General features: G+C 35.4%; 2 protein-coding genes across 5 annotated transcripts in view; one reads left to right on the top strand and one right to left on the bottom strand.

The window, feature by feature from the left end:
- The window catches only part of NUBPL (NUBP iron-sulfur cluster assembly factor, mitochondrial), a 290,845-nt gene extending 277,892 nt beyond the window's left edge, over positions 1 to 12,953 (top strand). For all 4 annotated transcript variants that reach the window (XM_053594729.1, XM_053594730.1, XM_053594731.1 and 1 more), the window contains 3 exons: positions 1,459 to 1,579; positions 4,901 to 4,983; positions 11,138 to 12,953. In XM_053594729.1, coding sequence (XP_053450704.1) covers positions 1,459 to 1,579; positions 4,901 to 4,983; positions 11,138 to 11,200 — 267 coding nt within the window. In that variant the 3' untranslated portion in view covers positions 11,201 to 12,953. The remainder of the gene's footprint in view (positions 1 to 1,458; positions 1,580 to 4,900; positions 4,984 to 11,137) is intronic.
- Positions 12,954 to 13,036: 83 nt separating this feature from the next.
- On the bottom strand, positions 13,037 to 14,099 carry LOC128588106 (heme-binding protein 2-like). Its single transcript, XM_053594733.1, has one exon. The coding sequence runs from the start codon at positions 13,993 to 13,995 to the stop codon at positions 13,381 to 13,383; it is 615 nt and encodes a 204-aa protein (XP_053450708.1). The 5' UTR covers positions 13,996 to 14,099; the 3' UTR covers positions 13,037 to 13,380.
- Between the last annotated feature and the right edge of the window lie 7,710 nt (positions 14,100 to 21,809).

Below are 21,809 nucleotides of genomic sequence, written 5' to 3'. Positions count from 1 at the left end.
GCCTTGAACTCCTGGGTTCAGGTGATCCTCCCACCTTGGCCTCCCAAATAACTGGGACTACAGCTGCACTTTCCACCGTCCCAGGCTCATTTTCTTTCTAAAATTTTTTTAGAGATGTGGTCTTGATGTGTTGCTCAGGCTAGTCTTAGACCTCTGGCCTCAAGTCATTCTCCTTACTGAACCTCCTGAGGATAGCTAGGATTAGGGGCACATGCCACTGGCCCAGCAATATTGGTTTTTGTTTGGCAGGGGGTTGGGTTTTGTGGCGGTTTTTCAAGGCAGAGTCTCATTCTGTTGCCCAGGCTTTAGTACAATGGCGTCATCATAGCTTACTACAACCTCAAACTGCCAGGGTCAAGTGATCCTCCCACTCTTCTTCCCAGAGTGGTAGCATTATAGGCATGAGACACTGCTCTTAGCCAATGCTGTATTTCTGATCCTTATTTGTTTGAAAAATATCTGTGTATAAGTAGACCTGTGCCGTTCAAACCTGTGTTGTGCAAAGGTCGATTGTATTTACTTTGTGCCAGAAGCAGGAGAAACTTCAAAGGAAAGGCATGTTTTCTATGAAACTTTAAAATTTTGTTTCAAATAACAATATTTTGGTGAGAACTGAGTTTATCTTTTGCTGGCACTGTCAGTTTTCTCACCTATAGAATGGGGATGATAAAAAAGTTCTTGGGGGGAGAAAATAAGGTAGTACATGTAAAGAACTCTTCCTAGGGTCTGGCTCATAATAAGCACTCAGTATATGTGCACTGTTTCTTATTTTCCTGTTTCTTGTTATTTTTCTTGTCATTTTTCTCCATGTTGTTATCTGAGCTAAGTTTCTAAAACACAAATCTGATTATTTAACACTCCCTTTTTAATACCATCTTCTCAATTTTAAAAACTATTAGTGGTTTTCCTGTTGTCTGAAAAAGAAAGCCTCAAATGCATGGATGGCGTTTAGCACCTTACCATCTGCCCCTAACCTTCTTAACAAACCATTTTCTGCCTTGACCACCCACTGGGTTGCAGCCCAAATAGGCCACACACTGTTGTATTTTTTTCTGCCTTGGCTTATACTCTCCTTTCTCCCTTGACTTCCCTCTGTATGCTTTACTCCCTCTTGTCACCCTCACCCTGAAAAAAACAATTATCTAAGAGCAATCCAAAGATTTCTCTTACATTTTTAGGCAGAATTTTTTGGTTCTGTTTACTCATCTCTCTTTAGCATTAGTATATGGGTAAATTACATACGTCTTACTTTCCCACTAGCTTGTGAGTTCCTTCAGAGGAAGTTATCACTTATCATTTTATAACTTATCACTTTAACTTTGGAAGTTATTTCCAGTTTGTATAACTTATCACTTTATCACTAGATGTTAGTAGATATCCAGTAAAAACTTTTTGAAATAATATATTAAGATCTGGTTTGATTTTTGTTTTGATTTCAATGTGTTTTTATTATTCTAGGTTCTTGGCCTTGTCCAAAACATGAGTGTTTTCCAGTGTCCAAAATGTAAACACAAAACTCATATTTTTGGTGCTGATGGTGCAAGGAAACTGGCACGGACCCTGGGTCTTGACATCCTAGGTAAGACTATAAGGTGTTCTTTCATAGAGGAAATGGCAGAAGGGTAAGTGGGGATGAGGCTTAGTGATTAAGAGTGCCTCAGAAGGGCGGCGCCTGTGGCTCAAAGAGTAGGGCACCGGTCCCATATGCCGGAGGTGGCGGGTTCAAACCCAGCCCTGGCCAAAAACCAAAAAAAAAAAAAAAAAAAAAAAGAGTGCCTCAGAAAATTATGAGTTGCTTTTGGTTTTGTATTTTAAATTAATATAACAGAATTCTGTGTGCTAACCTTTCTTTGGCTTTTTGAGCCAGTTTTATTTTGCCAACTATGTTAATAATTTCTACTGTAGATAAAAACTTCCTGCAACTTAAATTTGAGGAGAAAGTTTTGTGATCTGAAGACTGTCATCTGAAGCCATATTTTGAATTATGGTCATCAGTTTGTTTGCTAAGGCTAAGTTTGGAGTACATCTCTCAGTATAGACAGGTATACATGAAAATACCTGTTCGATGTGTTATAGCAACTCTGGAAGTGTCCATTCTTGGTGCATACGTAAAAAAGGATTCCGGATTAGTTCTATATTTGTTAGATCTTCTACTTTAGAATGATAGTATTTACCGTTTTTCTGTAATCTTTGTGTGTTTGACATGTCTGTAAAATATGGCACCTGAAATTTACATTGTATACAACAGTGCACAGCACTGAATTGAAGAATTAATTAATACTGTGAGGAAAACTAAAATTATGTTAAGTGAGCAAAATACCCCACAAGCACCTTAACAGTCTTTTTAGAAAACATGTTTTAATATTCTAATTGTGAAGGAGTTTCTCTTCTTGGCAAAGGCAGATGTTAGATGCCGAATAAGGGAAGGATAGAGTGAATTGTTAATTTTACATAGTTAAAAATTAAGATCACCTAAGGATCAGGGATTTCAAAACATTCTCTATTACAATTCAGTTTCTAAAAGTTGATGTTAAATATATTATTGTTACTCATTTTCATGATAGCAGCCAAAAAAAGAAAACCAGGTGAATACTAATGATGGATTTTGATCCATTGCTGTAATTATAGCCACTAATTATGTTCTGCAACTGTTTTTCATTTAACTAACCTAGAAAGTTCAATTTTTCAAATCTGCATAATAACATAAAAGACTGACATTCACTTACATAATAAAGTAAATGTGTAATTATAATGGCATTATTGAATTAAACTGACAACCTTATAATTTCCTAACTTATAAATGGGTGGTACAATTTTGTAAGTCAGTTATTTACAATTTGAAATATCTCATAGAGAAACAGTCTCACATATTGAAGTTATATTTTAATCAACAACTCACATAGGTACAGTTACCCTAAAAATGTGTCAGAAACACTGATCACGGATCACAAAAACTGGATAGTGCTATAGACTGTTGTGTTTAACAGCGTTATGGGAAAAATAGCATAGAGTTCCATCTCAGAACACTCCTTTTAGTGTAGTAATGGGGCTTCAGAGGGGTCTCCCATGAAGTGGAGCAGGGGCTCCAATTATGAAGAGATTGGAATTGGGAATGAGGAACTGAAGTCAGGAAATGAACTTTCTCAGCTGTGGCCACTTGGTTTATTGGACCCCCCCAGGAACGCTTATTTTCCTTTCACTGACTTGCTGGCAGACTCTTTATTTTCTTTCATTGAGTTATGTTTTAAATAATTATTTGGCACAATAGCACTTCAGAACCTTATCTATATTTATCTGCAGGGACAGTTTATGCAGAATAGTTAAGATCTCAGACCATTTCACAGAAAACCCTTTAGCCATTATGTGTCTGAAATGTGCCCTCACTTCTTTCAGATCTAGCCCCTCTAAGGTATTCTTCATTACCCAGGCTGTTCCTCACTCCCTGTCCATACCTTTACTCCTTTTATTCTCTCTCAAGATACAATCTTTAGTTCACTACCATTCTTATGCCACCTGTTTTTAACAAAGTTTTTCTCTTTCCTGATCTATTCTTCTGTGCCTCTAGGTAGGATTGTGAGTCCCTTGAGTGGCAGAAGTGATATCAGTGATGTCTATATAAAGAAGGCTTTACTTTATTCCCCTTCCATTTTTGCAGTAGAAAAAAATTATTCAGAATTCCTTATCATTATGGCAGTTCATAAATCAAGAGAAAAAATTTATGGATTTTTAAGCATTTTCTATAATTTATTTTTCTCTACCTGCCCTGTGACAGTTTCCTACAGTCTTAAGTTAATCTATAGAATAGACATCATATTTACTAAAAAGCTACTGAAATATCAATGTATTTTATCATTTGGCCCTTGGACTTAGGAAGAAAGACTTAGAGTTGATTAAGATCTCAAAATTTACTGACAAGAGGAGCATGAAATGCACATTCCTCGTCTGTGTACTTCCTAATATAAATTGTGTTAGAACACGTTCTTCTGCATTATTTACATTGCCTGGCATGGTACTTGGAATAAAACACACACATATACACACACATTTTGATAACCTCTGCATGGATTCGGAATAGTTCTGAGAGTGTTGAGTTGACTCTTTTCACTTTAGTCTTTTCATTTACTGCATTTTACATCTCAGCCTTTGAGAGACTTTATTTGTGATGGTGTGGTAGAAACAGTATATTGAACAAAGCATCAGAGCATCTTGCTTCTATATTCTACCTCCTACTAGTAGTATGTCCTTAGGAAAGACATATGACTTCTTTAACCTCAGTCTGTATTTTGGAGGTTCTCATTATATCACTTACTGACACCTCACCAAACTCACAACTTATATATAATGAGACACAGATTAGTAAATATTAATAATAGAAAAATAATCCTATCTAATGAAGAGGAAGATAGGTATGATAACAAGTCTAGCCTATTTTTCAACAGTTCTCTGTGGTCACTTATCTGCCAACATCAGGAGTATTATTTTGTGGCATTTTTTGGACTACTTTGCCTCTCCATCTTTTCCTCTTCAATTTCCTCTTGTTATTTGGCATTTTGTGTCTATACCATATTTTACAAGGAGGAATCACTTACAAATAACTTTCAAGCCATTCCTTGCTTGAAGAGCTCCAGCAAAGACTAAATTAGAGGTCTCGTCTCTTCATTATCAGCCATATGGCTTTTGTATCATACAACAATCTTTGTACTACCTTTAAGTGGAATATTCTGCCCCCAGTTTTCATTTGAATTTTTCCAAAGATTTAGTAATTTGAAGATAGTCATAACTTGAGTTGATTTCACTCACTTCATTCAAATGTTGAGTCTTTCTAAAATTCAAATAATGGAATTCCAAATGCCTATATAAAATTTTCTGGTGCTAATGAATATGTGGTGGGCTCTTTTAGGAGACATTCCCTTACACCTTAATATAAGAGAAGCTTCAGATGCAGGCCAGCCAATTGTGTTTTCACAGCCTGAAAGTGATGAGGTAAGTCACATTTTTAGGTATGTATCTTTATTCTTTTTTAGGATATATACTTTTTTGATATACAGGAGAAAAATTATAAAGATTAAGCTTATCTGTTTGCAGTACATGCATATAAACAAGGATTGGTTAACATGAGAAAAATGTCTGCAGGTTACTATCATGTGATTAAGTGCCAGTGCTGGCTCTGAACTATGAGCTAAGTTTATCTAAAGAGAATCATCACCCAATCAGTTTTTCATGAAGCATGAACAATGAGAATTTGAGAAATTTTTACCTTGCTGGCTAGAATATCTAACTGCCCAAGGTTCTTATATTCATTACTAGAAGTTCAACTTATTGTTGGGAGAAGGGAACCCATTAAGTTGGATATAGAGTAATTGTATAAGCCACTAGAGATGGAATTATCATTGCATTTATTTTAATAAATACAATTGGGGAGGAAGGGTGGAAAGATTAGTAGTGTTTCGTTAGCCAGTATCATTGGGGATACAGCTGATAGGTTTTCAAAGTTGCTAAAAACTAAAATGTTTTATTTTTATCTTTTTAAATAGAAATAAAATCATATTTCTTCTTTCCTAAGGAGAATTTGCTATTAAACTTAGAAACTGAGTCATCTTTTGGTACATCAGTTTTGATGTTCCTTTGATGAACAGCCTCAATCTTCTAATAGTTTTTATTTTTTTATTAACTAAGTGGGTGTAACTTTATAACACTGTTGTTTTGTCTATTCATAACTACTATCCCTTTTATTCTAGTCTGCTTCCTTTAATCTTCTGTGAACCAGAAAATAAAAGAGCCAAACTTGATTAAAACTATTATACAAGAGAATGTTAATAGTCAGGAATCTTAGATAAGTAGGGTTTGGGGGGTTATATGTTTTTATAATCTGCTCTACATTCACATAAATATCAGATCAAATGTTTTACTATTCCTGGGTGACATTTATGAGAGTCTTAGGATAACCTAAACTTTTGTGGTTTGGGCTAGACTTGATTTGTTGATGTCTCTGTGTGCCACATCGTAAGTCTTAAATATTCAGATTTCTGATCAATTTTAAGATTTAGGTATGGCCATGAAGAGGGAAAAAAGGTTGTCTTATACTTTGTTTTCTTTCCATGGAAGATATTACTTCCTATTCTTAGATTACAGACATTCATTATTATTAATCATCTTCCTAATAAAACTAGTAATTAATGGGTACCAGACACTGTCAGATATTTTGTTAACATTATTTATGTCCTCACAATAACTTAATATCATATATGTATATATATATATATATATATATATAGTCCCCATATTACAGATTAAAGAAACTAAGGCTCAAGGAAGTTAAAAATTTTCCCAAGGTCACAGGGCTATTAAATGGTAAGAAGTGATTAAAAGACAAATCTGTACTTTCCAGATGTGCCTCTTTCCAGTATATAACTTTCTGGGTCTTATACAAATAATTCTGATTTCTTTAATTCTTTCTGAGAGACTGGTGCCAGTGCTGAGGTACTTTGACTATATTGCCTTATTTGACTCTTATGGCTATAGATATAATAGTCTATTTTTTCAGATGAACAAGCAAAAATGTAAAAGGAATTCCTTCATTTACTTTAAGGAACTTATCCAAGTAGTACTAGAGGTTAGTTCCACACCATAGTCTATGTGTTCTCTTCCCAATGCAGTATCTGCTTCACTTACTAATTAATTACAAGGTTATTTCAGTGTCTGCCTATTGTGTATAAATGGTAGCTTTCTGCTCAGCTCCTTTTCATAATATCACAAAGATGTAGAGAAAAAAGTGAGGAGACTGCTGCTCAGATTCAGTTGGGCATCTACAACTGTAGGTCACAATATAGAGAATCCTAACCTGGGTCTGGAAATCCCCTGAAATTAAATCTAGAATGTGTGGAAGTGGATTTTTCCAAGGAATTGGCCAAGAGCTTTGTTAGATTCTCAAATGGGGTCTCCACATGGAAAAAAAAGCATGAAATCTGAGTCAGTGTGGTAGTTCATTACCAAGTATGCCACTTTCTAAGTGTGACCTTAAGCAAGTTGTCTGACCTCCATGAACCTTTCTCTCATTGTATAAATTGATTTCATAATGAACAGAATTAAATGAAATAATAATGTGAAAATACTTTGAAAAATGCCAGGTAGAATACAACTGTATTTATTACCTTCTGAGTCTTCCTGTATGAGATATTAAGACACTAAATGTCTTTACTTTTCCTTTTGTGAGAGTACTGTGTGCACTTATGCCCTTGACATAGCATCAAGTAAATATAGCTCTTTAATGGCATTTTAAAAATCAGGGTAGCAGAATTTGAATCATGAGATGAGAGTAGACTCCCCGGTTTCAACGTTAAAGACATTAACCCCTAGACATTAGAAAGCTGTTACTGAGTCCTAGAATCTGGGTCCTTCTGGTTAGTCTTTGTGATGCATCTTGCCTCCTGGTTAACTTCTTCCCTTTTCTCCATGAACTCAAATGGAAATGTGCTCTCAGAAACTAGTCTCAACTCTCAACAAATCCTGTTGTATTCTTAGAAACTTAATACCCAATCTACTTTATATAAAGAGTGGAGAAATTCTTTTAAAGAATGAAGGAAGTGTTTATTTGCTAAGGTGATAAAACTTCTGCACAGTTAATGGGATAGAACCTATAATCTTAGTTGTTAATCATTAACACTTTAGACTGACACTTTTTATTGTTTTCTTTTAGAGGTTAACCCATAGGCAAAATTATTAATCAGTAAACTTTTTATCTTTAGCTTTTTGTCTTCCTCCTTATTCCACTTTCTCTTTCCCATATTCTATCCTCACTCCTCCCAATACCAGGTGTCAGAACGCTCCTTCTCTGCCCATAAAGTCCTTTAAAATTAAATGTTAGGGATTTAAGTCTCCTGGTAACATTTAACTTCCAGAAGAGGCAAACACTAAAAAGGTAATAATTAAAGTTATGAATTATAATAACTGTAAGGCATCATTGGAAAAGTTGGAAGGGCTTGTGGTACCAATAAAGAGCACTGGCAGGCTGCTGCCTACTCAGCCAGTGGGCAAAACCTGTGCACTTTCCACGTAGGAAAGGAAAGTAATTGAAACTTCAAATGTGAGTGATGTAAAATAGACAGAGAAAGCAAAGAGGAAGGAAAACAAGGTGATACCTAGAATTCAGAATTCTTGAATTCAATAGCATTGCCTCATGCTGGTGTGATTACAATTGTTGATTTGACTAATACTACCTTTTGTCCTTGATTGAGACCAAGACACAAGGAGTGGACCCATGACTGGCTAATAATTTTGTGACTTTTATCCTTTTTATCAAAGAAAAATATTAGCTACAGAAATATGTGCTATGAAATATTCATGGTAAAGACTTTCAAGTATAAGTGGCAACTTTCTTATCTTACAATTTCTAAATTACCACTTCAGAGTCTTAATATTAAATGGCCGTGTATGATAAATTAGAACTTAAAATATTTAAAAACAAAGACAAATTCTCATAAAACTTGTTGAACTTTGAATGAATCATTCATTCCCTATTGCTTGTTAATAACAGAGCAGATAGGCAGTGGCTGTGGCTCAAGGAGTAGGGTGCCAGCCTCACATGCCAGAGGTGGAGGGTTCAAACCTGGCCCGAACCAAAAACTGCAACAACAACAACAACAACAAAATAACAGAGCAGATAAATAGGATCCAGCTGTATTATCTGTGCCCCTAGAAGACCTAACAAAAAGACCTGGAATAGGAGAGAGGGGTAGAGGCAACTTGATGAAAGAATAGAGTATCAGTAGTTTGAGAAATCTCAATCGTATCTTTTACATGTGATACATATGTGTTACCTTTTTGCTAGTTACAGATTAAACAAAATAGAAGGATTTAATTTAATTATTTCTCAGGTGAGAAAAGTACCCTATACACATGTTCATATGAGCTCTTCAATAATATTGTAAATTTCCCGAGGGCATAATAATAATAATAATAGCAGCAACTACTAAAATTTATTATTTGCTTCCTCTGAACCAGCCTTTCACATGCCTTATTTTACATAATACGCCCCCAAATCCTTTGAGATCAATACTATTATGACAATCTTAGAAATGTGGAAACTGAGCCTAGGAGTTTGTCCAAAGCCTTACATCTAATAAGTAATGAAGCCAAGATTCTCTAAACCATGCCTGTCTGACTACAAGGCCCCAACTCTTTGTCAGTGAGTGGATTCTGCCCCCTTTTTATATCACTACCACTCACAGATTTCCCAACCTAATGCCTTGCATGCAGTAAGAACCAAATTGCATTTGTTGAAATGATATTGCATAAATTGTTTAGAAATTGAAACTGTTATACTAAGCACTTTTGTGGTTTCTCAGCAAATGACAATTTGAATATGTTATATTGAAAGTCTAACCTTGGAGTTAGCCCAATAAAAAGCCAAGGTTAAATATAGCACATTTGATTATTCTAAAATCATTCAGCATTTTTTGTATTCTGATAGGTTTATATCGCTAATGTAGATAAGTACTAAAAGATTATAGAATTATGGTCTTGTCCCAGCTTTTTTAGAGAACTTTAAATTTTCAACACAAAATAGACATAAATACCTAGAAAAGCTATTAGGAGATAAAAGGTATTTATAAAGATGCTGGGTAAAAATCAACACGTTAGGTTTAAGAGAAATGTTTCTTTACAAGTACAAGGTATTTCCATTTTTAAACAAACTGCATTAATGATTATAATTTCTTGTGCTTTGAGTTTGCTGTTTAATATGTGGTGTAGTGGAGAGAGACCTGGACTTTAGAGTCAATTGGATCAGGTTTGAATGTTTTCCTGCCTATTCAATTCATGACCCTGACCAAGTTGAGCTGATGATACTTGTTTTATGTGATTAAGTAAGATTATTTACATGAAGTACTTTGTACAGTGGGTACTCAATAAAAAATTTAAAGACTTATTCATGTTTTGAGAGCTTTTGTTATTTTAAAGGACTCTAAATTTTAATTTTTTTACTTTTATGGTAAAATAGAATGTGGTTCAGCTGTTAGGGCTCAAATATAGTCTTTATAAATGAAGCTGTGTGAAACACACTACAGCACTTCATCACATCAGGGCAAACAGACCATAAACATCTCTTTTTACCATACAGTGTCTAGGAATTGGTCAGCGTGAGTTCAAAGCCCAGCTTATTTCTTACTAGCTATAATGGTTTGGACAAGATTCTTCACATTTTTGGGTCTTGGTCTTATCTACAAAGAGAGGATAATGGCAGAATTTACCCCCTATAGTAACTTTGAGGCAAATGAAATAATATTTGGCAAACATTAAGTAAATTTTAGCTATTATCATTAGTAGCAGTACATATATAACTGTTAAGTATATCAATGTTGAAATTAATAGTTTTGGAAAATCTTTGTATTCCATACCTCCTTTTTATGAAAAGTGGAGAAATAAGTAATATTTGCATTACAGTTATTTAAAAGAACTCTTAAAATGCAAATATCACCACCAGTGTTGTAACTAAAACCTGTGGGCCTAAGGTTAGTTTGTGGCTTACTCCATGGTTTGGGAGCTGTTTTTAGTGTTCCATGGCAGTAGGGATCCCACACGTACAGAGCGTTGCAACTGAACGAGGAATTCTTGCATGATACTCAGAATTTACCAGGTGAAGGAGCCACTAGGTGTTCAGTGCTAGTATCACACACTGTTCTCAGAATGAGGAAGAAAAACTTTGCAAAGTTAAACCATAGGGTAGTAATAAATAGTCTTCCTTAAAATGACTAACAGCTCTTATGCCAAAGACGTTTTGGCAGCATCTAACTAAGGATATCAATTTGTCAGAAAAGGAAGGTGTAATTTTTCTGCAACTAGTCTGGGTTGCTAGTTTGCTAACATTAGGATTAGAGTTGGCAAAACAGTGAGTGCCAATACTAAATATTATTTCAAAAAGTCACTTTCCAAGTAATTATCCTTCACATAATCTAAAATCCCTTCTTCCCCACCCCACTTGCAGTATACATAGCATTCATTATCATCTCACTACTAAATTTCCCCATCTCACTCAGCCGTTTTACTGTCAACTACAGTAGGCATCGATGGCAAACAGAACATGAGTCATTCCTTGTCTGCTGGGGAGAAACACAGAACAAATGAGTCTGTTCTTTTCTAGGCCAAAGCGTACCTGAAGATTGCTGTAGAAGTGGTAAGAAGATTGCCACCACCTCCAGAATGATTCCCCAAGTGTCCTGGAAATTTTCCTCATATTGAAAATAAGAGGACCTTTGGAAATCAGCAATGTGGTAGTGAAACCTACAGAAATAATAGCAATCATAATTGTTTTATTTTAAAGGAAATAATATCTTGTTTTAGATTTGATTTGCTAAGCTATGACTCATGAAATTTTGTGTTTAAATGCTGCCTGCTATATTTAGGAATATTTTTGAAAGCTAATGTATACCACCTGTGCAGAACTGCATTTTATTTTTATTGAATTACCTCTGGGGAATCATGAGTTCATGATGTCAGAAGCCCAGTTTGTGACAGAAGGGCACTCTTTTTGCAGGACCACAGAGTTAGTCAGTTAAAAGAATCACTAAATTTGTGTGTATGGACATAAAAGTATGACACTCCACAACAGGAATTTTGGTGTGGCTTTGAATCCTGTCTTTAGGCCTATCTTGAACATGTACTTAATATGGATGAACCTCTGCTGCTTCACTGGATCAACCCCAGACTTAATGAACCTGAATCTCCAGAGGTGGTGCCTGGACATGCGTGTTTTTAATAAGATCATGATGCTGTTGATGATGATACTGATTATAAGGGCAAAAATAATAATAGCCAACTTTTATAGTGTTTTCTATGTGTCTTTATAGATAATTTTCCACTTGTATGCGAGGGATGCTATCATTTCCATTTACAGAGGAGGAAACTGAGGTATGAGAAGGTTCAGTGTCTTGCTGAGGGTTAGCGTATCCTGCCAGTGATGGAGCTAGGATTTGAACTTGAATAGTTGGATATCAGATTCTTCCTTTTCCACACCATCTGTTAATTTCAAAATTAAAAAAAAAGTGGGAGAAGGGATTTAGCTTTTCCTTAAACTTATTTGGCCATGAAATCCATCTCCTTTTTTAGAAGCATTTCGTGAAGTTTATGTTTCAAAGAATACACTTTGAAAAATATAATTTAAGCCTAGAGACAGAGACAAGGACTTGCAAGGTCAGGTAGTAGATAGTTATAAAACTGTAAGTACTGATAAGCATCAGTTATAAGGAAATAGTCTCTATCTCTGGCAAATGCCTTGGTGTCTTTTGCACTATAGTTATTAGCCAGAACATTAGGCAAAGAGTTGCACGTCATTCTAAACATATTTTTACACAAATACTGTAAATTGATGTTTATAGCAGCTTTATGTGTAATAACCAAAAGCTCAGGGATTTTCTTTAATAGGCGAATAAACTGTGCTACATCGATACCATGAAATACTACTCAGCAATAAAAAAGAGAAAAAACTATGATACATGCAACAACCTGGAAGAATTCCAGAGAATTGTACTGAGTGAAAAATCCAATCTCAAAAGTTATGTACCATATGATTCCATTTATATAACATTCTTGAAATGACAGAATTATAGAAATGGAGAACAGATTCGTGCCAGCTGTGTTAAAGAAGAGGTGAGGTTGGGAGGCAATCAGGTGTAGCTATAAAAGCAACATGAGTGATACTTGTGATGATGGAAATGTATCCTGGCTTTCTCAACATCAGTGTCTTAATTATTATATTGTACTATAGTTTTGCAAGATGTTGCCATTGGGGGAAATTGGATAAAGGGCACACAGAATCTCTGTATTATATTTTACAACTGCATGCAAATCTACAATTATCTTAAAACAAAAATAAATGTTTAAAAAAATGTACTGCTACATCTGAACTGGAATTTCCTTATAAAAATTATCTACACTGATAAATATGAATAAAATTCTTTGTGGACACACAGTAATTATCATTTATCATTCTGAGAAGGAAATAATGGCTTACAGTTATACATGTTTATTTGTTTTTTTTTTTAATCTTCAACATTTTTATTGATGTTATCTGGAAGAGATCACATTCAACTGACATAAATCCAAGCAGAAAAAGGCAACTTGATGGTGCTATAGCAAAGAAAAGGGAAGAAAGGGACATTTCCCTGGATCCTCACAGAAATAGATGACTGATTTGCATGTGTCTGTAGACCTAATGTCCCCTGTTACCTGTGCATCCAGGGGAAGCATCAAGCATTAAAAAGGCACAATGGAAAGAAGCTGAATTCACATAGGACTCTCAAGCTGGAAGGGCCACATAGACACTTATCAGCAGCACTGATGTCCATATTAGAAGTTCTCCCCCGCGATGAAACTTTTTTCATTTTCTCATTCATTCTCTTTGGAGGGTTCATTTTTCTGAATCAACCACACTTCATTATTTCTATTAAGCAATTCGAAAGGGCTGTTGTAGCCTGCAGTGTAGTAAACCTTTTCATTGAACACTTTTCCTTCTTCCCTCAAAATGTTTGCTAATGTCAAGAGTTGTTCTTGATTCTTTTGAGTGCTACAGAATCCATCAAAAGACCGTACAAACACGGTCATTTCAGCTCTGTCTTCAATGAAGACATCTGACTCTGAAGGCCTGGGCGGATCAAATTGCTGCTCAGAGGGGATATACAGGGAAACGGTGATGGTAGGCTCGCTAAACGGACCTGAACCCGGTTCCACATAGCTTGTCACGGGAGCTGTCACCTTTATTTTCATCTCCTTTTCATTTTTGCCTTGGATGTAGTCGTTCAGTTTTGCAAAGCCCTTCTGGATGGCTGAATCCCAGTCCATAGACTCCACGGAAGTGCTGACCCACTTGGCTGGGCCATAGCGTCGGATCTCATAACTTCCAGGCTGGCCCGCGTCCTCCGGGGGTTTCCAGCCCGGCGTCTCCACCGCTTGGGCCGCCGCGCCCTCGGCCGCCCCGGGGTCTGGCTGGAGCACCTCGGCCATGGGCGGCGCCGACACTGCGGGAGCCTGGCCACTGCGCCGCGAAGGGCCCGCACCTGGGACAGCCGGGCCCGCAGAGGTCCCCGAGTCCTATACATGTTTATTTGTGTTTTTATTAACTATTTAGGAGAGGGGAAATTATCATGAAGTATAATATGCATAGGTAAGCACAGAAGACATAAAGATGTAGCTTACTAGTTCACAGAGTGTATGCCCATGTAACTATCAGCCAAGTTAAAAAGTACATCGTTGGCATCCTGGAAGTCCCAGTATTTTCCTTCCCAATCACTAACACCTCTTAACCTTACAAAGTTACTGATACTGATGTTTTAACACCTAAACCTGTGTCCTTAAACAGTATAATTTTGCCTATTTTTTTAATTTATATTAAATGGAAACATATGGTGAGTATTCTTTTGTTCTATATTAACTTTTATTTTTCTCTCTATTGACTTTGCTTTATATTATGTTTTTGAGATACAACTGTGGCCTGTTCTTTGCTTTAAAATATTCCCTTGTTTGGGTATATACAACTTACCCCTTCTGTTATAGATGTCCATTTGGATTGATTCCAATGTTTTGCTATTAAAAATATTGATTATGCAACTTTAGACATTCCTGTACATATCTTCTTGGTATTCACGCTCTTGAATTTCTGTCTAGTTATTTCTAGGAATGGATTTGCCAGTAGTAGTTCAGAGGTGTCTCACTGTGTATTTCATTTTACCTTGCATTTCTTCACTGCAAATGAGATTTAGCACCCTTACGTGTATTTATTGGCCATTGGCTAGCCTCTTTTGTGCCGCACCCAGTCAAATCTCTTGCCTGTTTTTCTTTTGTGTTGTTGGAATGCTTCACATATTTTTGATATGACTCTTTCTTCAGTTCTATGTGTTGCAGATATTTTTTCCACTCTGTGAATTGCTTTATGGTGTCTTTTGATAGACAGACGTTCTTAATTTTAGTTCTCAAGTTTACCATACTTTTCCATTATTATTATTATTGGTTTTTTTGTGCCATACTCTAAAGCAGGGGTCCTCAAACTGCAGCCCAAGGGCCACATGAGGCAATGTGAATTGTATTAGTTCCCGTTTTGTTTTTTACTTCAAAATAAGATATGTGCAGTGTGCATAGGAATTTGTTCATAGTAGAACAAACTGTAGTCCGGCCCTCCAATGGTCTGAGGGACAGTGAACTGGCCCCATGTTAAAAAAGTTTGAGGACGCCTGCTCTAAAGTCATAAAGAGATCCTTCTGCAGGTATAAGTGTTTTGTTCTGTGATCCATCTGTAATTTGTTTTGGTTATGGTTTTGAGAGAGATAGGCTTTAAGTTTTTTGTTTTTTTTTTAAACCTGATTTTCTTTTCTTAAAATTTTTTTCTTCTGAGGCAGAGTCTCATTCTATCACCCTGGGTAGAGTGCTGTGGCATCATCGTTCACAGTAATCTCAGACTCTTGGGCTAAAGAGATCCTCTTGCCTCAGCCTCCTGAGTAGCTAGGACTACAGGTACCCACCACAATATCTGGCTAGTTTTTTGTTTTTTTTTTTCTATTTTTAGTAGAGATGGGTCTTTCTCTTGTTCAGGCTGATCTTGACTCAGGCAGTCCACCTGCCTCAGACTCCAAAGTCCACCTGTCTCAGACTCCAAAGTCCTAGTGTGAACCACCACGCTTGGCCTTAAGCTTGATTTTTTTGCTGTTGCTTTCATCTACTTTTTAAATTTCAGAATATTATGGAGTACAAATGTTCTGTTTACATGAATTGCTTTTGTACCATTTGAGTCAAAGTTTTAAGTGTGCCCAGCACTCAGATAGTGTACATTGTACCTTTTAGGTGTGATTTTGCCCAGCCCCTTCTCCCCCCTCCCATCTGCTTGATTTCCATTGAGTTTTACTTCCATATATGCACATAGTATATCCTAATAACACTGGAACTGTCTTCCTGATACTACTTTGTGATGCCACCTTTGTTGTAAATTAAATGCCTGTGTTTGTATGGGTCTGCTTCTGAGCTTTCTATTCTGGCCCACTGGTTTGTTTATCTTTGCACCAGTAACTCACTGTCTTGTTTTTATTGTCATCACCTTGTTCCCCAAGAAGGTTTTGACAATCTGTGATTTTTCTGTATTTTCATACAAATTTCAGAGCTACCATATGAAGCCCAAAAAGAACAACAACAAAAAACTACTAGAGAGAATTTTCATTTTGTTTAGGTTGGAGAAGACTGGAATGTGCATCATATCCACACTTAAAATAAGAAAAAGCTATATGATAACAAACTCATCACTTTACTTAAGCCTACCAGAAACTGAAGTTGCAGTGTAGCCAAGTAGCCTGAAATGTAAGGAAAGAAAAGCCCCTCCGCGGAGAGACAAGATGCAGGCACTGCCTTACCTCTGGCAGAGCATAAAAGACGCCTTCAAACAAGTAAGAAAAATTTTGGCAAATTCTTAAAAGCTGAGAGTATAATAACAGGGGACTCTAGAATTCCTGGAAGCTGCTAACAGAAGAGGGATTTTCACCTATCCATCAAGTTTACTCCATGGACCTCATTGGATATCTAAGAGGAGAATTGAGTGCAGGGCAGGGAACTGTAGAAAGCCTTCCTTAATGGTACAGGCCTGGAGGATAGCAGCAGCTGCTACTGTGAAAAGAGCACACAGCCCTGCCTGGACTCTTCTTCTCTAAAGAACAGTATTTATTCTTCATTAGTTCTTCATCAGGGGAAGGCAGGAAACCTTTTTGTTTTGGGGAAACAGATAAAGACCCACTGGGGAGAGGAAAGAGAAAACCCCTTTTACTTCTGGAGGAGTAACAAGAAGCCATCTTGGCTCCCTAGCCACTAAAAATATAATAAATACCCTAAAGAAAGCCCAGTTGGGCGGTGCCTGTGGCTCAAAGGAGTAGGGCCCTGGCCCCATATGCCAGAGGTGGCGGTTTCAAACCCAACCCCGGCCAAAACTGCAAAATAAAAAAAAAAAAGCCCTGTTGCCAAGATTCAAAAACAGAGGCCTTATCTAAACCTGAGGCTGGATCAGGACAACAGAGAACTCTGCCCCACAGCAAGTTAATAAGCATTAAGTATCAAGTAATAGCAGCCCCTACTGCTAGGTGAGGGGGCAAGAATGTGATTAGAGTTCAAAAAGTAGGGTAAAGCAGGAAAAATAAGAAAAAAAAATCCTTTGGCAGCCCAACATTCAATGTAGGTGCAAGGTAATATCAAAGGGATTTGAAGTTAGTGGTATAATGAAGATAACTATAAACAATAATCCCTGAATAAAATGGATTGCTGACTGAACTGACTTAGCCTTACACAATAAAATTCTAGCAGAAGACAATACATACCACATACATTATTTTTAAGTGTCTCTACCATCCCACACATGATGCTCAGTATTCGAAAAAAATATATATATAAGGCAAAAAACAAACAAGAAAAAAAATCAACACCCTGTTGCAAGACAAAGCAATCAACAGAATTGGATACAGAGATGACCCAAATGTAGGTACTACGAGGAACCAACTTAGTTGGTACAATAAGAAATTTTAAGTGCCTGTGATTAATATGTAAAAATATATAATGGAAAAAGTGGATAAGCAGATGAGGAATGTCAACAGGGTAATGGAAACCATAGGAACAAGTAAAATTGAAATGCTAGACATAAAAAATAACTACAATAATAGAGATGAACAATGCTTTTAGGCCCATCAGGATACTTAACATGGATGAAGAAAGAATCAGTGAACTTGAATATAGGTAAGCAAGAACTACTCAAATTGAGGAACAAAGACTAAAAATTTAAAAACAACAACCACATACACAATATGTAAAAACTGGGCATAAACTGGCATATCATAAGAAGAGAAGGACAGTGGGTCAGATGAAATATTTAAAGAGGGAACTGCTTGCCGAGGGCCATGAGGTGAGACTCTGTCTCTACAAAAAAAAAAAAAAAAAAAAAAAAAAAAGTAAAGAGGGAACTGCTAAGAGTTGTCAAAATAAAAGATGACTGTGGAGTCATAAAAGTCAGAAAGCCAGAAGTAGAAGTTTAAAATCCTAGATACATTATATTGAAACTTTTGAAAAGCAAAGATTAACTCTTGAAGGCAATAAGAGGGAAAAAATTCAAACAGTACAAAAACGAAAATAAGAATTACAGAAGGCCTGCTATATGTAAGCTGGAGGACAATGAAATGACATCTTTAAAGTGCTAAAATTAACAAACAAAATTGTCAATCCAAAATTCTATACCAATGAAAATAACATGTAAAAAGGAAAGTCTTTTTCAGACTAATGACAGACAGCTAAGAGAGTTCATTAAGAACAGACTATACTAGAAAATGTTACAGGAGGTTCTTTAGGCAGTAGAATACCAGAAAGAAACTTTAGTCTATACAAAGAAATAAAGATCTTTGAAAATGTTTTTTTTTAAATAAATACAAGGAATATTTATTGTCATATTTTTAATCATTCTGAAAGACAGTTAACTCTCTAAAAAATAATAAAGTATTATGGATTTATAGGAAGTGTAAAAGTAAAATAATATGGCAATAATAGTAAAAAAGAAGAGGGGGTATATTGAGATTATACTGTTGTAAGAGTGTTACACTATGTAAATAACAACATATTACTTGAAGGTAGATGATGAGTAAACCTGAACATTGTAAATCTAAAAAAACTAACATTTTTTAGTGAAATTAAATAATAAGCCAGCAGCAGTAGAGATAAAATAGAATCATAAAAACTTAATTTAAAAGCAAGCAGAAATAGAGATGCAAAAGGAAGAAACAACCGAAGAAATAGAAAACACCAAGATGACAGATTGTTTAATCTAATGTATTGATAATTACAATGAACTTTAGTAAATGTCCTAAATATGTTCATTAAATGACAGATTGTCAGGTTAGATGAAAAAGCAAGATCCAACTATATGCTGTCTAAAATAAATCCATTTTAAATATCAAGACACAAATAGATTAAAAGTTCAAAGTTCTAAAGGAGTGGTTTCTGAGGAAGTCAAGGGGCCCAGCAGCAGAGCAGTTAGTAATGAGTAGATCAGGTTACCTGGAAAATAGGTGTGATAGATACACATAAGCCTACTTTTAGGTTGCTGGTAGACAGTAAATATGCACAATATTCCATAGCTGGCTAAGGTAATTTTAAAATAATAAGGAGCTGGGTGTGGTGGCTAGCGTCTGTAATCTTAGCACTCTGGGAAGCCAGAGCCTGAGCTCAGGAGTTGGAGACCAGCCTGAGCAAGAGCAAGAACCCATTTCTAGTAAAATAGAAAAACTAGCCAGTCATTGTGGTAGGTGCCTGTTGTCCCAGCTTCTTGGGAGGCTGAGGCAGGAGGATTGCTTGAGCCCCAAAGACTGAGGTTGCTGTGAACTATGACACTGGAGAACTCCACCCAGGACAACAGACTTTGTCTCAAAAAAAAAAAAAAAATTATAGGATTTTATATTTGATTTGTAAGAATTTTCTGGCATATGGTATTGTGTTTAAAAAAAAAAAAAAGCCGAATTGCAGAGTCTTACTAGTATTTTTAAAAAATAAAAAGACACCTCATGTCTAGCATGTAGCCCTCTGAAACTTAGTCATTTGTAAGTATGCAATTGTGAAGTGTTTTGTTGTAGATTAGTATCCATATGGGAAACTTAAGACTGTAGACATAAATATAAACCCAGTGCAGATTTTGTTTTCTTTCGTAACTTTTTTGTATATAGTGAGCACATAACCTCCCTGATCTCAAGATGCCTTTATTGGGATCTGTCTTAACCCTTAATTTTGTTGAAATCTTTTTCTTTCTTCTTCTTGAAAAATAAGTTCCAAAATATTGTTCATTGTATCTTCCATCACTAAAAAGTTTATTCCTTTTTTCACTGTGAGCAGTTCAAACAAGGCAAAAATATTTAACAGTTGGCTGCATTTTTTTTTTACAAATTTTTACAAATTTTCATCCTAAACCTCAAGTCATGTTATCGATAATTTGCCTATTTATTTATGACTGAATAGGCATAAATCACTTTTAAAAATGTAATTTATAGTTAAGAACCAACAAAGAAAACTCCAGCCCCAGATGCCTTTACTGACAAAATCTGCCCAACGTTGAGGGAAGAAATAATACCAGTTCTGCATCAACTTTCCCAGAAAATAAAAGAGGAGAGAACACTTCCTAACTTATTTTGTGAAGTGAGCATTACCCAGATACATAAAGCAGACAAAGACAGTAAAAGAAAAGACTACAAATATCCCTCATAAACATAGACAAAAAAATACTCTGCAAAATATTTAATTGAATTCAGCATTTAGACATCAATCAATGTAAACAGCAGATTAAAGAAGAATCAGACTAAAGTAGAATAGACTAAAGAACAAAAACCATATGTTTATCTCAGTAAGTACAGACAGCATATGACAAAATTCAGCATTCATTTGTGATAAAAATTCTCAGCAAACTAGAAAACAACTTTTTCAACCTAGTAAAAGACATCTACCAAAAAACTATAGCTAGTATCATAGCTAATGGTAAAAGACTCAGTGCAAGGCTGCTGGTAGACATTAAATATGCACAATCAGTATTTTAAAATAATAAGGGGCTGGGTGTGGTGGCTCATGTCTGTAATCCTAGCACTTTGGGAGGCCAAGGCCGGCGGATTGCCTGAGCTCAGTTGTCACTTTTATTCAGTTGTCATACTGTGTCTTATATAGTACAATAGAAAGAAAAAACAAAAGAAGGAATAAAATCATCTTTGTTCAAAGATGAGTTGATTGTTTATGCAGAAATTCCAAAGAATATACAATAGAGCAAGAACTAATAAGTTGGATTTAGCAGAGTTGTAATATGCAAAGTCATTATACAAAAACTGATTTTTATTTCAGTACACTAGCAAAGAACAGTTAGAAATTGAATGAAAAATGTACAGTTTACAATTGTATCAAAAAATCGTGAAATATTTATATATAAATATAAATACATATTTACATACCTTATTAAGGTATGTAAAAGGTCTGTTATGCTAACAAAACAGAATACTATAAGAGAAAGCACAGAAAACGTTTAAGCGGTGAGAGATACCATGTTCATGGTTTGAAAGACTCAGTGTCATTAAAATATCTGTTCTCTTCAAACTGATCTGTATTCAATGTGATCCTAGTCAAAATTCTAAGTGGCTCCTTTATTGAAATTGATAACTTGATGCTAAAATTTATATGGGACTAGAGAAAGTTTCAAATAGCCAAATCAATTTTAGGAAAAAGAATGATTAAAGTTTGAGGACTTATAGTACCTAATTTCAAGACTAGGATAAAGCTATGGTAATTAAGACATGGTTGGTGTTGGTGTTGGTATAAAGATAGAAATATAGACCCATTAGACAGAACAGAGAATTCAGGAGACATACACAGATAGCATAACTTGATTTCTGACAAAAAGGCCAAGGTAATTACCTTGGAGAATAGATGATCTTTTCAGTAATTGTACTTGAATAATTAAACATTCTTTTTTTGCAAACAAATGAACTTTGCTCTATAACTTACACAACGACAAAAAAATAAGTCAAAACAGATCATCAATCTAAATGTAAAATATAAAACTATGAAACTTCATAAAGGAAAACATGGTAGAAAATCTATATGATCTTGATTTATAAAAAAATTTCTTAAGATACAAAAATTACTATAAGACTATAACAGAAAAAGTTGATAACTTATACTTTATCAGACCTAAATTTTAGCTATTTGAAAGACACAGTTAAGAAAATTAAAAGGCAATTTATAGACTAGGAGAAAACATTTTTAAAATTACTCTGACAAAT

Source organism: Nycticebus coucang, chromosome 6 (genome assembly GCF_027406575.1).
Source record: "Nycticebus coucang isolate mNycCou1 chromosome 6, mNycCou1.pri, whole genome shotgun sequence".
NCBI lineage: Eukaryota > Metazoa > Chordata > Mammalia > Primates > Lorisidae > Nycticebus > Nycticebus coucang.
This window is presented reverse-complemented; position numbering and strand designations above follow the sequence as displayed.

Excerpts from the sequence above, each read along its gene's own strand:
- LOC128588106 (XM_053594733.1), bottom strand. The coding sequence starts at position 13,995 with ATGGCCGAGGTGCTCCAGCCAGACCCCGGGGCGGCCGAGGGCGCGGCG.